This window comes from Phoxinus phoxinus, assembly GCF_949152265.1.
Source record: "Phoxinus phoxinus genome assembly, chromosome: 1".
In the NCBI taxonomy this organism is placed as follows: Eukaryota; Metazoa; Chordata; class Actinopteri; order Cypriniformes; family Leuciscidae; genus Phoxinus; species Phoxinus phoxinus.
The window spans coordinates 16,351,946-16,368,263 of record NC_136876.1 but is presented as its reverse complement, the minus strand read 5'-3'; the positions used below and the strand labels follow the sequence as shown (position 1 = coordinate 16,368,263).

The following is a 16,318-nucleotide window of genomic DNA, read 5'->3' as shown; positions in this document are numbered from 1 at the left end:
ATAAAACAATGAAAACCTACAGTAATAGTGTTATTTTACTATAATTTAGATTTTTTTATTGTTTGTAATTAATTTATTAAATTAATACTATTTTATTAATATTTTGAATTAGTTTTTGTTTTAATTTTAACTTCTGTTATAGTGTTCTTGTCATTTTTACAAGCTTTTTAAAATGTCTATATTTTTTATTAATTTATACTTCAGTTGTTTAGGTACATATTACTATTTAGCACATAATACATTATTAACATTTTGAATTTTTTTATTTTTTCATTTTTCATTTTAATTTAAGTTAAAGTTGCAATAATTTTGCATTTCTATTTTGAGTGGCCTTTTATTGTGGCAAGCATAAGGCACACCTGTGCAATAATCATGCTGTCTAATCAGCATCTTGATTTGCCACACCTGTGAGGTAGATGGATTATCTCAGCAAAGGAGAAGTGCTCACTAACACAGATTTTGGCCACATTTACACATAGCCGGGTATTTAGAGAAACGAATATTTCTCCCCCTCCGTTTTCAATAATAACATCGTGCACACAACCCGCATAAATACGCCGTCGAGCGCCTTTATAACTATGCTAAACCTATGGGCGGCAGTGTAGGGAGAAGGATAAAGCCATGCAAGCCAATCAGAATCCTCAGAATCGACAAGAGAGAACCTAAAACCCTGTTTCTCCCAGTTGACACGACAACATATAACCGGCGTTTTCAGAAATCTCCACTTTGGCCGGAGTTTTTAGAAATGATCGTTTTCTGGGATAAAAACGGCGTTTTCGTGTAAATGACAGGCCAAAACGCAGAGAAATATCTGCGTTTTCCCATCGTGTAAACGGGGCCTTAGACAGATTTGTGAACAATATTTGAGAGAATTAGGCCTTTTGTGTACATAGAAAAAGTCTTAGATCTTTGATTTCAGCTCATGAAAAATGGGGGCAAAAACAAAAGTGTTGCGTTTATAATTTTGTTCCGTGTAGAAAACTGCATGAACTGTCTCCATGTCTCTATATTTAGTGAGATATACGAACAATGCAAGAGAAACTGTCTTTTCTCGGTTGTTGTCACAGAACTCACTACAGTCCCCTCTGGAGCGATCTGAGGTTAAGTGCTCCGCTCAAGAGCACAATGGTGATAACTAGCGCTCGGCCGCTGTGGGTTTTCAATGCTCTGCAATATCTAGGACGCAGTGTATGGACAATATAATACTGATGGGGTCCAGAAGTCTGAGACCACATTGAAAATCTGATATTTACTTTTAAACCTGGAAAAAAACTTCAAGAAATAGGATTTTGAAGAAAATGAACACAAAGAAGCCATGATAATAAGATAAAAATAAAAATATTTCAAATTCAAATTCTGAGTAATTTTTTTGAGACTAATCAAATATAAGTAAAAGAGTGCCATTGATCATGTGACTCTTTGTACAGACAATCAGATGTCCTTGCTTCTATTGAAGCTTAAAGGGATACTCCACTTTTTTTGGAAATAGGCTCATTTTACAACTCCCCCAGAGTTAAACAGTTGAGTTTTACCGTTTTTGAATCCATTCAGCCGAACTCCGGATCTGACGGTACCACTTTTAGCATAGCTTAGCATAGATCATTGATTCTGATGAGTCCAGTAGCATTTCTTTCAAAATGACCAACGAGTTTCAATATTTTTCCTATTTAAAACTTGACTCTTCTGTAGTTAAACCGTGTACTAAGATCGACGGAAAATGAAAAGTTGCGATTTTCCAAGCCTATATGGCTAGGAACTACTCTCATTCCGGCGTAAGAATCAAGGAACTGTGTGGCCGTACTATGGGTGCAGCAGGCGTAATGATATGACGAAGCACTTGCCGTCAACAAACCAACGTGACAACCTGCTTGCACAGGGAGCGTGCCTTGTAGCATGGAGACATTTTGTCAGAGACGATTTAGATGACATTTACTTTGGTGCTGATCCCGAAGCGTATTTATTTGGAAACCTAATTTGCCGCCTAAAAACTACACATACTTAGTCCCGGTCATGTTGGAAGTTACCGAGCTGGGGACTATTTTCAGGTGCTTTGTCATATCATTACGCCTGCTGCACCCATGGTACGGCCGCACAGTTCCTTGCTTCTTACGCCGGAATGAGCAACTTTTCATTTCCCGTCGATCTTAGTACAAGGTTTAACTACAGAAGAGTCAAGTTTTAAATAGGAAAAATATTGAAACTCGTTGGTCATTTTGAAAGAAATGCTACTGGACTCATTGATTTTAAAAGGAACGCCGCTGCTTTCTTCTCGACAAGTAATTCAGCCGATTTGTGTAAATTCAAAGTTTTATAGTTGCTTGGGCTTCGCTAACTATAGCATGGTGGTGTATAACGCTAGAACGACGTCTAGGTAACCTCATCACTTGAAGAAACACACATGGACGAAGTCGAACTGGAAGCCATGTTAATCTTTAAATAATACGGCCACCGTAAAACGCCCTCGGAATGGGAGGGGCTAGAAAGTAATATTCAGTTGGTAGACATATACGATTTCACAGCTATATGGGAGTATTTCTCTGAATTTATTGAGACAATTCAATAAATCGATGTCTCAATAGATTTTGGAACACTCATTTTCCAACAATTTTCCAAGCCATTTCGTTACTCAAGTATGATTATCTCAAAATAAACATTAGGCCAAACATTAGCTAATTAACCAAGCAATATATATCGATCTTTAACTAGTGCTAACTCACGCCTCGCTCTTTGCTAAGATCAAACCAGAAACCCTCATGTAACCAGTCAAGAGTCCTTAACCACTACACCCACTACCACCCCATCAAGGTTAAAACAATGTCAAAATCTCCACTTCATTATAAAAGAGATATAAACAAACACATTAAAGTTGATCAATTCGCAACCTACGCTCTCTTCTTGAAGAGCATGCAGTTTGAATTTTCTGAATAAATGACTGAAGTTCTGGGTTATATATGTGAATTTATGCAGATTTCTCCAAAATCCCCCTGGGAGAAATAGCGCAGAGCTTCACCTGGTTTCCACCCCATGGACACATTATTTGCCTCCTTCACTCTCTCACCAGACTGCCTTCATTCCTCCCTGTGAAGGTCAAACCGAAGGTTGTTCCACAGTAACATCAGACGAACGACATGGAAGTGAAATGAATGGAAAATGAGTCATTCGCGGATGAACTGAGAAAAATGTAGGTGATTAATCAAGGGCTTTCATTTTAACACCATTGATTTGAACATCTGCAGAGGTTTTGATGAAACACACGGGCAGTTATTTTATGTCTACATAACTGATTGTACAATCTGACTCACTTGAAAAAGTACTGTGGATTTGAGGATATGGGACAGGCTAGAATCAATACTATCTCAAAATATAATTGAACAAGAGAAGCGAGTAAGAAACCAAAACACTTTAGAAACCTCATTCACTCTTAGAAAGAAAGGTACATCGGGGTTCAATAAATAACTCTAGGGTTCTTTGCTCAATTTTAAAGATCCCTCTATGCCAAAAATCTCTTATACTGTATAAGTCTTATATGATTGTATAATACTTTCACGTTTAATGGGTTATTTAAATTATTTCTATTGATAAAGTGTGTTTTACACGCTGTTTAATTCATACAATTTAGTCATAGTAAAAAATTATTTAAACAAAATTAATTACAACTGAATCCATAAAACGACTGGAACCCCTAAACGGTTATTTTCATAGTTCCAGAAACTGGGAATGATTTCAGTTATGGGAACGCCTGTTGGGAGGACTAAGTTACCTCTTACTTCAGAGTAGGGTCTAATCGAGCACAATAGGAACTGCCAGTGATGTAAGTGTACACTAATTGGCCCGAACGCATGCTATAACAAAACACCAGCACCTACCATATTTAAAAAGGCATGTAAACAGTTTACAAATACTTAAGGCCATTGCACACTGAGTCCGAAATTCGCATCCGAAATTTTCGCACGTTAAAAAATAAATACGACCTCACGTTATGTCAATCACGCTTGCACACTGCCTCCGAAACTTTCGTCCGTCATAAAAAAAATCGAAACGGGTTCGATTTTCTGCGTGTTTCGCATCCGTAACAAGCAGTTTGAATGGTGTTTGACAATTCAGAGCCACCGAATCACGAATACGAAAAAACGCATACGAAAATTTCGGACTCAATGTGCAATGGCCTTTACTCCACGAACATGGAAAACAGCGATAGATAGACTGACACCGAAGTCCAGGCACTTCTCAACCGTTCACGGCATCCTCCAATCCTCCAATTCACACATTCGCCGGGAGTTTGATTGACATGCAATCTGACCACTCATAATCCGCCATCCGCCGAATCCGAGATTTTGTCCAACAAAGCAGTCAGGAGAGTTAGTAGATTAACCTCGGTGAACTTGAACTTAAAAAACGGCGTGTACTTTGATGTCTTTCCGCGATAAAAACAACATTCAAGCGGTCAGTCAGTGGACATGGTGAGACATTCCTTCTGATGTTCATTCTACTTAATTTACATCAAATAAACATGAAGCTACAGCGATCTGTCTAGTTGCTGACGTTGTTGAACGCCGCGCTTAAATGACTTCGCTGTCGGCCGGGTTACGTCACTTCCTACTAGAGGTGCAAAGAATGAAGAAAATGGCCCTAGGGGAAAATTGAAGGCTGTGTCCGAAATCGCCGCCTATACCCTTAAATACGTCACTATTTGAGCCATTTGTAATGGTGTCCGAAACCATAGAGGACGTTATCGAGTGCACTCATTTAATCCCATAATGCACCACAATAACGAGAGTACAACTGACGTACACTCAACGGCTAGAGAATACCCATAATGCACTGTGACGGTCATGCCGAATGAATTCCCGCGTCTCACCAGAAGATGGCCCTTGCAGCCGAATCCATTTTCCAAACCGCTGGTCCAAAGTGGCCACAGTATATCATACAGGTATAAATTCATTTTGTATTGATTATTAAATGGTTTAATTAAGGTTTATACATGCTAGTTTCCATGACAGAGTTCAAGATAAAGCTTTTCATTACTACTGGAGCTGTCAGTTTGCTACGTTTCAAATGATTATTATTCATCAAGCACAAACTATGCTAAAGCTGCAGCCCTTCCAGCGCAACTGACTGAATTCACTCACTCGTTTTCATTCACCACTTTAAGTGAACTATATTAGTGAAGTAATGTAGGTAATAGCGAATAGGAGCGCCCTGGGCTGCGTTTCCCAAAAGCATCGTAAACTTAAGTTGATCATAGAACAAATGCAACATAGGTTTACGATGTTTTTGGGAAATGCGGCCCTGCTGGCTAGTTCCTATAACTGTGTTTCTGTAACTACCCGGTGCAAATAATATGAAGCGCCTGAAAGACCTCTTTAAGTTTCTATAGGTACCTTTTTTTCTAAGAGTGAAGTAACAAACACACTAATGTGTGTAAAAATTATTTAGAATACCATAGCAATGTTTTACTTGCGTCCTGTCAACATCCAAGCCTCTTTGCACAGAAAACACCACTCATGTGTTTTGCAGAAAATTATGTTTTAACTAATTATAGACAGCTAAAATCTCTGTCGTGCTTAATTGAAAAGCAATCATTTGGGAGCACTATAAGCAAATGGCTGCAATGTTGCTCTTTGAGCTCTATGATTTCATAAGAGGTCACCCTCATGTCACTCTTTCGACACACACATACCAGTTTATGGAAATTCACAGACGATATATTGATTGATATGCAATTAACAGTCTGCAACTTTCAAATTCACACATACAAGGCATGTTATTGACTAACACTTGACCAGTGCTACTGGGGAGCTACTTCGAAAGTGTCTCATTAACTACTAAAGCACTAAATCACTAGTTAGGCTACAGTCAAGCTTCGTTGTTAAAAAGAGTTATAGTTAGCTGGCCTACAAACTACTAACAAAAAGTAGCTCAACTGAGGTGATAATGCGTTGAGATAAATAAACAGATACATTTAACACAGTTAAAACGATACAATAAAACTAGCAAAAAGGATCATAGCTGAATGCTGAGAACTTAGCAAAGAACAACAATTTCGCTGCCACGTGATATAAGCAATCAACGATAAATAGATAGATTTACCACAAATGTAACTAATAAAACCAGCAAAAACAACCATTTGCATACCTGAAGCTTTTTGCAACAAAACTGTCTCTTAAGCTACTCGGGCTTGACATTTACACCCGCCAAATTGCCAAATGTGGGTTGAATCTTATATTAAATTAAATAAATATATGCTCTGCGGGTTTCAGAGTGAAGCACGACACTTTAATTATTTACGTGTTTCTTCCAGTTCATAAGTTGATTACACTGGTTGAACCTTGATACTTGCTTCTGATACTTTATTTGAGACTCATTGTTATATGAATTGAAGTCATTTTAAAGGCTATTGTTCGCTTATTACCACAAAAATAGTAACTGATTACTCGATTAATCGTCAAAATCATTATAAGATTACTCGATTACCAAAATAATCGTTAGTGACAGCCCTAGATTAGTTAAAACATTTACAATGCACCTGTATTTGTTTTTTTAATTTTGTGACTTTCAGTCGAATAAAAGACGAATATTTTTTTATAGATAACAACAAAATTGTGGCCAGTGAAAATGTGGCTTTGGAAACTTTGGAAAATCGTCATTTATATAGCTGGCTGCTAAAAACAGCATTTAGCATTTCACAACAACATTGTGATAGCAATCAAAACGGTTAACATAAACAGATAAATTTACACTAAATGCAATTTATTAAACCAACAAAAATGATTATTTATTGCTAAAAACTTTCCGAAAAACAACTGCATTTAACTTTTCCGCAACTAAACTGTCTTTTAACAAGCTACTGATCCAGTTAAACTACTTTAAGTACATTTATAAATAAAATTGTTCGATACTACAATACGAAAATTAGCTCAGTTGAGGTGACAGCATTTAAAGCAACAAAAAATAAAATACATTTACACTAATACGACCAGCAAAACTGTACATAGCTTAGCGCTAAAAACAAAACATAGAATTTCACAACCACACTGAGAATGTCACAGAACTTATTTGATTTATGAATCATTTATTGACAAAAACGTACCATATAAATGGACCAATTCACTAAAATGAATCGGACTTCCCAAAGCAAACATGCGAGAGAGAGGGAATCAAAGTAGCTTGTTGCTGCAAAAGCTACTCTGAAAATAGCCAAAGCTACTAGAAGAACAATCATAACCTAATTGCATCTCCTAAAAATTGAGTTCACATGAAAAATGATGGGCCACAAAAATATGACCCATATTCTCTCTTCGGTAGGAATTGAAATGCCTGACAAAACGACCGTTTGCATAGCCCGACGTTAAGGGAGGTGGCATATCGTTCTCTGAAACCACGGGAGGACCAGGGCACAGCCAGGTCCTTTCCAGGGAAACGGCCAAAAATAGCCTCCATTTCCACTCAAATGAACACTCCACACAACAGGGGCCTGCGCACACACACAAACGCGAGCACACACTCGCGCAGTGGGAAGTCGGAAGTGCCAGAGGGTATGGGATGTGAAAGACACAAAGATACATGCCACAGAGACACTCAAGAACACTGGTGCTAAGAGGTTATTTTATTAAACGCTTTAATCTCTCAGAAATCGCCCCCAAATGCACTTGTTTTTGCTCGGGCCTCCTCCTCACTTGGGTGATGCTGGTCTTCACTCTTAGAAAAAAAAGGTTCATTGGGGTTCAATATAGAAACCTAGGGTTCTTGACTCAATCTTAAAGAAACCCTTATGCCAAAAAGGTTCTATATAAGAAGAAATAAAAAATATTAAAACTAAATCCATTCAAATGATCAAATTCCATATATGAAGCTTCTAAGAGTGATGTTTATCCAGAGCAACAGTTATTCTTATTTCTGCTATTTATAAAGCAGACTGTGGTTTATTGGACGTGTACCAGACGGCATTGTGGAAACGACAGTGACTTATTCGTGGCTTGCAAGCAATACAATATTTCAGAGCGAGAGTGTGAGGTCAGGATATTGTTTTTCTTGAGCACTGGAGACGAACAAAGAAGTACACATTTATCATTCCCTCTCCATTTACTTCAAACCTGTTTTCCTAGCATTCGTGTTGACGATTAGAGGTGGGTTTTTCCCGATATGCAGTAACTGCTCTGCAAGTCTTAAAAATTAAAAAGAAAGTGAAGTTCGCATTTGCTCAGTTGATTTTCTTTTAATCCATTTATAATTACAAACTTTTGTTTGTTTTATAGTGAGACAAACCAGAAACACATCACGAATTTCATAAAAAGGCATCGCTAATACACGCTGCTATTGTTTTCCCACCAAAATGATGTCACTTCCTTTGAGGATGATGTCAGTGGGCTTTTGTTTGAATTTAAACAGGATGGAATGAGATATTTATGGAATAAGTACTCTCATCTAACTGTTAGATGGATTATAATATTGTGATAAAAGAAAACTAAATAAGATTTCCATATATGCTCATTTTTCCAGAAGTGGAAACATATAGAAAGTTAATTTGGTCTTTTAGCAGGCCATTAGCATATAAATGCCATTCAAAGCAGTGATATGTCTTAAAAAAATAACTGCTATATTCACTTAATAGTAATATTTTTATTAAAAAAATATTTTGAAATTGAAAAGTTTAATATGTTAGCCTAACTAAATAAATATCTGGTCCATTTTGCAAAAAGTAGAAAAACTGTACATTTTAAATGTGTAAATAAGCTGATTTTTTATTCATTTGTAATACTGTGATAAAAGAAAATGAAAAAACGATTTCCATTTTTTTTTTAAATCAATTATATTATATTATATTATATTATAGGTCACACTTTAGATTAGGGTCCAATTCTCACTATTAACGCAATATTAACTATAACTTTTGCATCAATAAACTCCTAATTACTGCTTATTAATAGTTGTTAATGTAGTTGTTAGTTTAGATATTGGGTGAATTAAAGGATGTAACAAGGTCATGCAGAACAAGGCATTAATATGTGCTTTATAAGTACTAATAATCTAAACTAAACTAAAGTGTTAGTTACATAATATAATATAATATATGTCCAGTTTTTAGTCATCTGAAGGACCAGATATCAAACATTATTATTTTAAATACATATTGCATTCATATGTTAATGTGGTGTTTTAGCAGTACACTAGACGGCCCCAGAGTTAACACACAAGATCTAAAAGCTGCAAAAGCCCAGTTCAGATTTGATGTTGTCTTGATTTCACAGAGACATGAACACACACTGCACAGTGGGGATTGACCCAGGTGTGCTTTGTCTTTGTTGGTTTCCGCAGCTTGATTTCACCAGTAAATTGAAAGAACTTGCTCTGAAAGTCAGCAGAGCATCAGAGCCCATGCTTTCACATGTTCAATCCAAAAGAACATCAGCGTCTAAAGGGAGACTGCAGTTTTGTGATTAGCGTCCAGGTCGGTGTGATTTACTCGAGACCTGGACAATCTCCATTCTCGGTTCTGCCAGGTTTCCACACAAGCTTGCTACTTTCCTTCCCTGATTTACGCAGCTACTGCGAGCAGTTGGAAGATCCTTGCCGCTCTGGAGTCGAAGACTCGCTTGACGGAGAGCTCATTCAACGGGCCTGTAAATCCATGAGGGAAAGATAAATCCTGGCCACTGGACTGAATACTCTCCGGAGTGGGAAAATTAAGCTTTCAGCCAGTGAACGAGAGGGGAAAAAAAAGGGTAAACGCCTGAAGAGGGGCAATTAACTGAATATAAGATATGAGGAAAAGAATGTTGCCCCTTTAATCATTTTGTTGATGATTAAAGAGAGGAAGTCATATATTAAAGCTTCAGGCCGCGGGTACAGTGTGTGTTAAACCGTGCGAAATGAGATGCAGAGAATTCAACAGAGAGTTCACTGGTGTTTGATAAAGAAAGGTTGTTATGCAATGTTACACTTGCCCTTGCTGTACTGTTCTGAGTCATGAAATTGATAGAAGAAGAAAAAAAAAAACTAAGAGCAAAACCATCCACTGGAAAGACTCAGTACCGAGTGGCACACAAAATAGAGAATGAAGGAGCGAAGCCGAGAGAGGAACTGACAGATATTCAGAAACAGGCACCATGGGACCATCTTAAGGAGGCCATTTTACCCTTTTAAATGAAGGGTGAAGGAATGATGAAGTTAAAAAAAAGAAGCTTGGTTCCTCAAGAGACTCAAATCCTGTCTGATTGAGGGGGAGTGCTGGCAAGCAACGCTAGCAAAATGAAGCGGGACTCTCAAGGGCGACAGATGTTCCGTCATTTCCAGTTGACCCGCAGGACCTGCTGGACACGCGCACTGCTACAGCATGAGGATGCGGTGACAGCAAAGAGATTTGTTCTGGCACAGTGATTTCAGTTTCACCAAGTGATTATATCCACTCAACAAACAGCCGTTTGGGATCCGTCAGCGCTTAGATTCAAGCACAGCAGATAAAGATGTCAAAAGTCCTGGGTCGTTTTTTGACGTGTGTTTCCTTATGCCGGCTTCAGACGACACAATGTTGTTGTTTTTAACGATAGTGTCAGATTATGCGTTTTTGGCTCATAGGGCCCTATCATACACCCGGCGCAATGCAGTGCGACAAGTGTTTTTTGCTAGTTTCAGCCCGACGCAGTTATCAATGTTACGTCCTGCTTAAAAAGCTAATTCATTTGCGCTCATCTGTGCGCCCAAGGGCGTGCTGGTCTGAAAATGAGGTGTGTTCAGGCACATTGTTGGCGCGTTGCTATTTTGTGGCAACTGAAATAGACTGTGCTTTTTAAATAACAAAAAAAATATTGCACCATTGACTTTAGACCAGGTTTTTGTTGGTCAATGGAGCAATATTTTTTTTGTTATTTAAAAAGCAGTCTATTTCAGTTGCCTCAAAATAGTAAAAAGCGCGTTAGTAATATGCGCCTATAGGCGGGTCCACACTTTGTCCCGTAGATGGTCTGCTCGCACACTTAAACCTTGCGCACGAGCAGATCCGTTTCCTCGCTTGAGAAGCTGTCAGTTTTTCCGCTTGCAAATTCCACCATTAAAAATAGCGAATCCGCCATGGCTCGAGCGCAACTGGCTTTTAAAGGAAATGGGAGATGAGACTCTGATTGGTTTATTACACATAACGCCCAAAACACACATATTACTCATTAAGAGAATAGGGACAACCCTTTTAGACCATGCACTGGGTGCGGTGACCATTTTTCCCGTCGTTAAACTAGCAAAAGTGGATTTGGACATGCTCTAAGTGCACTTGCGCCGTACGCTTTAGACCATGCGCTTAGTTCATTAAAATAGGGTGTTGAGGTGTTGTGGGCAAGAAACATGTCAGACTACACGTTGCTTCCCGACCAACCATTGCTTGCTGTCTTTAACAACATGCGATATTTCATAGAGAAGACGGAACTAGCGACTGACTTCCGAAAACAAGAGCGTAAACAAACAATGGTTGTATTGGCTTAATGCTAATTCCAGAACTTGCTGAATTCCCTCTGCTATCGTTCACAAGCATTTATATTTTTTCACTCAGTCACTCAAAGAAACATCATAAAGTCTGGAGTATTGTTGCCATCGCTCCATTAACCTTTCCAAAATTGCAACGTTTCTTCTAACAGCACTAATACCATCGTCTCTCTTTGGTTCCGGATGTTTGTAAGCTGTGTACAGAAGAGCTTATGTGCTCCTATTGGTCCATGTCACAGATGTGAAAGAACCCGTTGTAGAGGACAGAGAAAAATTAAACATGCTAGTTTGCTAGACACGGCATCGGTTATCATCCACTATGACACTATACGAGATAAAACCATCGATTGTTACATCCCGTCGCACAAACAGATCCTAGCTGATATTGTGTAATCTGAGCCCGGCATTAAAGGCTATTTCAGTGACAATGACAAAAAAAAAAAAAACTGAATATGTGAAGACTTTAATCCAATCTGCAGGAGTAAAGGACAAGAGCCACTTTGCTAATCTTAAGGTTTAGCCACTCGATGTTGGAAACCTGTTATCAATACTGTCAAAATGTGAATTCCATTTTCCATAATAATAAGGTCTCGCATTCCTCATTATATGAAGAGGATCTATTAAGTAACTATAATTATGACCTGAAAGGATTAATAACACACTGGGACATTCATATTCTATTCAACTAGGAAAATACATCACCCTGTGTCCAATTATTGGCTTTTGCTTGAGCTCAAGTACAATTAACACAAAGAAGGAAGCATTTGCATAAGGTAATTATGGAAAAATGCCAGCTTTCTGCCACATTTATACAAATGTCAATGCTTTGGAACTTGTGAGAATCCAATACTTGATATAAGAGAGGTTGCCAGCCATTAAGTGAAAGAAGAGATTAGCACACAAATGCTTGAAAATAATATATGCAAAAAAAGGTTGCTAATTTGTCTTTGTTGATTGCTCATCAGAAAGCTCATTAAATCGGGATGCAGATCTCTTTACACATCTTTTGCAAGACAAAATGATTCTACAAACCTCCACCGTGAATCTCTTTCTGATGGATGACCAGCCATTAAAGGGGCAGTTCGCCCAAAAATGTTGTTTCAAACCTGCATGGGTATTTATCAGGCATTCTCAAAGAATCTCTCTCTCTCTCTCTCTCTCTCTCTCTCTCTCTCTCTCTCTCTCTCTCTCTCTCTCTCTCTCTCTCTCTCTCGCTCTCTCTCGCTCTCTCTCGCTCTCTCGCTCTCTCTCTCATGCAAAATATGCTAAAATAACAACAAAATTGCATTGCAAGACTGCACTGAATGCACTGACACGACTAAGCAGCAGAAAATGTTGCTAATTTGCCATTTGCAAATGCAAATTTTGCTCTGTCGACCACTGAACAGAAAACACCATCAATGACTGGCCTTCTCCAAGAAAAAATTACTTTACAAATACCCAAAATTAATGTATTCCTAAAGGCTGCAGAAATGGCTAGACAGCATGTTACGGACTAATAGACCTCAATAACTGAATATGTCACAGAAACTGTAGAGGCTTTGACAAGTAGACCCTACGAACACTGACAATACACAGTCACAGTAACAATGCAACTTAGAAAGTTTTAACAGTCAGATGAACCAAATTTGTCACACTCATTCCTCCAAGGCACGGTTTCGAAACAAAGATGAAGCACAGTGCTAAATAAGGCAACATCTTTACATGCTCATGTACATCATATTATTCAACAGAACATCTGAAATATCTTACCTTTAAGCTGATCTGCAACCACACTTGGTCCGATCCTTTCTGTGACTCGGCCGTCTTCTCGCAAGTACCGGTCATCCAAGAACTTGTCTGTCGCTTCCGACAGGTGAACCTTCCCGGCGACACCCAACTGCTCCATGAGATTGGCTAGGTTGACATCATTGGACCAGACATCAAATTTAAAGCGTTTCATGCCGAGGATCCCGCAAAGCACGGTTCCCGTGTGGACGCCAACACGCATGTTGACCATTTCCTTTTTTTCTTGACAGAACTGCTCAATGGCCTGGATCATCCCAAGCCCCATCTCCACGCAGCAGTAGGCATGGTCCTCTCGGGGCTCGGGACAACCGGCCACACAATAGTAACAGTCTCCCAGCGTGCTGATCTTCTCGCAGCACGTGAGCTCGCACAGGTGATCGAAGCGTCCGAATAAGTCGTTGAGGAGTCCCACCAGGGCATGCGCCGACTTGTTGGCACTCATCTTGGTGAATCCCACAATGTCTGCGAACAGGATGCTGACCGGCTCCATGCGTTTCATGTTGAAAGGCCGAAAGATGATCTGACCCCGAGGTATCGAGGTCTTCTTGCGTTTGGTGCTCTTAGGGCTGGAGGCACCCGCAATAGCCGCTCCCGTCGAGTAGCGCTTGACCGAATTGTCATTGTCGTCATCGCCCTGCTTCATAAGCTCATCCGCCACCCTTCGAGGCATCACCGAGTGAATCATCCGCTCCTTCAGGGCCTTTTCGACCTCCAAGTCTTTCCCATGCATGATGGCTTGGCCGACCTTGAGGAACGTGCTGCGTGAACGCACTTCAGACATAATGAAAAGGTGAATACCAATGATGTGGGCGCAGACATGCAAAATGGCTCTTCCAGGGATCAGCCAGTAGAGCGTTTCCAAATGTTCCTCAGTGGAATTACTCCATCCATTGGCTTGAATCAAGTGCATCCAGCCAAGCGTCTCAAAAAGCACAGAGTAGAGCAGGCCTAGCAGTAATGAAGCGTAAAGACGGACATGGAGGAAACTGTAGAGCAACGAAAGCACCTCCATGCCTAGAGAGAAGGTGCCAACTGGGGACAAACAGGGGGCTACTGGATCTCCACTGCGGGTGGCTTCAAACGTCATGTTTTTATCATCGGCGCCACTGAAGTCGCCTGCATCATCTTCATCCTTCAAAGGAGGCACATTAAAGTCACTAAAGCCTGACGTTTGGATCTGAGGTGCAAGAGTGAGGGCAAATGTCACTACAATGAGCAACAGCGAGGCTTGATTGTAGCAGTGGGTGTAGAAGCGGGTGAACGTGAAGACGAACAAAACAGAACAGAGGAGTAGGAAGGAGGCCGTGGGCAATAAGAAGGCAGTCTGTTCACATCGGTTAGCATTAGCGATGAAGAACAATCCCCAGAGGAGGCTGGCGGCCGCCATGTAAAACAACACACAGCGGAAACGTCTTTGGGTCTGAGGGAAGCAGCGCTCGCGGCAGGCTTCCTCCAGAATGTTCGAGTCGAACTTGGGGTTCCAGAAGTGTCCAGCCGACCTCTCAAACAGCTGCGGCATCTTCCTCTGAGACCTGAGGCCTTTGATAACCGACTTGCGGATGGTAGATTCAGCCGAGCTACAGCTGGAGGAGATACTGTACTTGCAATGTTTGGAGCCCCCAATGATACTACACATGGCGCTGGCGCCCAGACTCCCACGCTGCTGTTTGTGCGGTTTGGTGCTGCTGATACGCACAGACACAGCACCATCGCCACTGGACTCACAGCTTGCTTCGCTGTTGTGATACAGCAGATGTTGATGTTGAGGAGAAGCCATGATTCTGTTCAGATCAGAGTTTTGCTGGGATAAATGCAAAAAAAAAGGTGCTTGGATGGAAAAAGAATCAAGTAATTTGAGTCAAACAACTCTGACGTCTAGATGGAAAATGGTTTACTCATGCATTTAGACAGTTCCAGGATTTTAAGTTCGGGATATTTCACCTCATGACGTCAATAGCGCATTCCTCTTCTTTTCTGTCCTTCTTGACGCACATGGGTTTTCAAAATCATATAATCTTTCAACTTACTACAAGTGAATCAAAATGTTCTTCCACTAGTTAATCAAAGTTACATAATAACATCACAAAAATGAAGGCTCAAGTCAAGCACTGTTTGCTTTGATTCCTTGGGGAACTTCTTAACTCCATTCTGATGACAAATGCACCATTTTTACTATAAATGAGCATTTATTTGAAGAAAAAAAAAGTCTGCAGTAACTACGGTACCATTTAAAGGACTGTCAGCATGCATGCTTTAAGTAAGTTATGGTATTTCTCATATCCATCACAGTCCATGCATAAAAAAGTAAAAAAAAAACTCTTGATGAAATAAACAAACATTCAAAAAGTCAAACTTCAAGAATGAAAGGAATATCTCAGATCAGCTCAGGTGTCTAAACTAAAAAGATTTGATTCAATATTATTTGCTTCACAAGAAAAATAATCCAGTACCTTAAAGATAAACCTTCCCCCATCTTTTGTTCTTTAGATTCAGAATATGTGTTCATTGGGGTCAACCGGACATGAAGGGCACAACAGAGTCACTGCTGTCAAAAAAAAAAAAAAAAAAAAAAAAAAAATATTTCTCTTCCCTTGACTGTAGCACCGACCTTTCCTGAGTTCTCGCTCCGGATCTTGCGGGCGCTTTTATTCCGAATTAACGGGATTAAAAATCATGAAGATTGCGCATATGGATTAACGCCACAAAAACGTGTCATTCAAGGTGCATAAATTACTAAATGTCCAGTAGCTATATTCCCATAGTTTCAAAACACTTCGATTTTATTTCAGGTTAGGCTGCTTGAAATCATCTTAAGCCATTTATATCAACGCATGTAAAACTTCAGTGCTTCAAATGAAGAATGCATTCACCTTGTTGGTCAGAATTCAATTAAGTTTCCATTTATTTTACAGAGGCAAAAAGTCTGCACTTCTCTCTCTCCAAAGACTCACAGTGCTAAAGTGCCTCTTTGGTTTCTCTTCAGGACTCATTTCCACGGGTAGCTTTTCCTGTGATATCCAAACAAATCTCTTTCTCAGCCGGTTCCTCTATTTTCCCC

General features: G+C 39.6%; 1 protein-coding gene across 1 annotated transcript in view; it reads right to left on the bottom strand.

Moving 5' to 3' along the window:
- The window catches only part of LOC307008661 (adenylate cyclase 9), a gene marked incomplete at its 5' end in the record, with an annotated part of 72,575 nt that extends 57,538 nt beyond the window's left edge, over positions 1-15,037 (bottom strand). Inside the window, one exon of the mRNA XM_079631655.1 lies at positions 13,225-15,037. Coding sequence (XP_079487781.1) covers positions 13,225-15,037 — 1,813 coding nt within the window. The remainder of the gene's footprint in view (positions 1-13,224) is intronic.
- Positions 15,038-16,318: the final 1,281 nt, after the last annotated feature.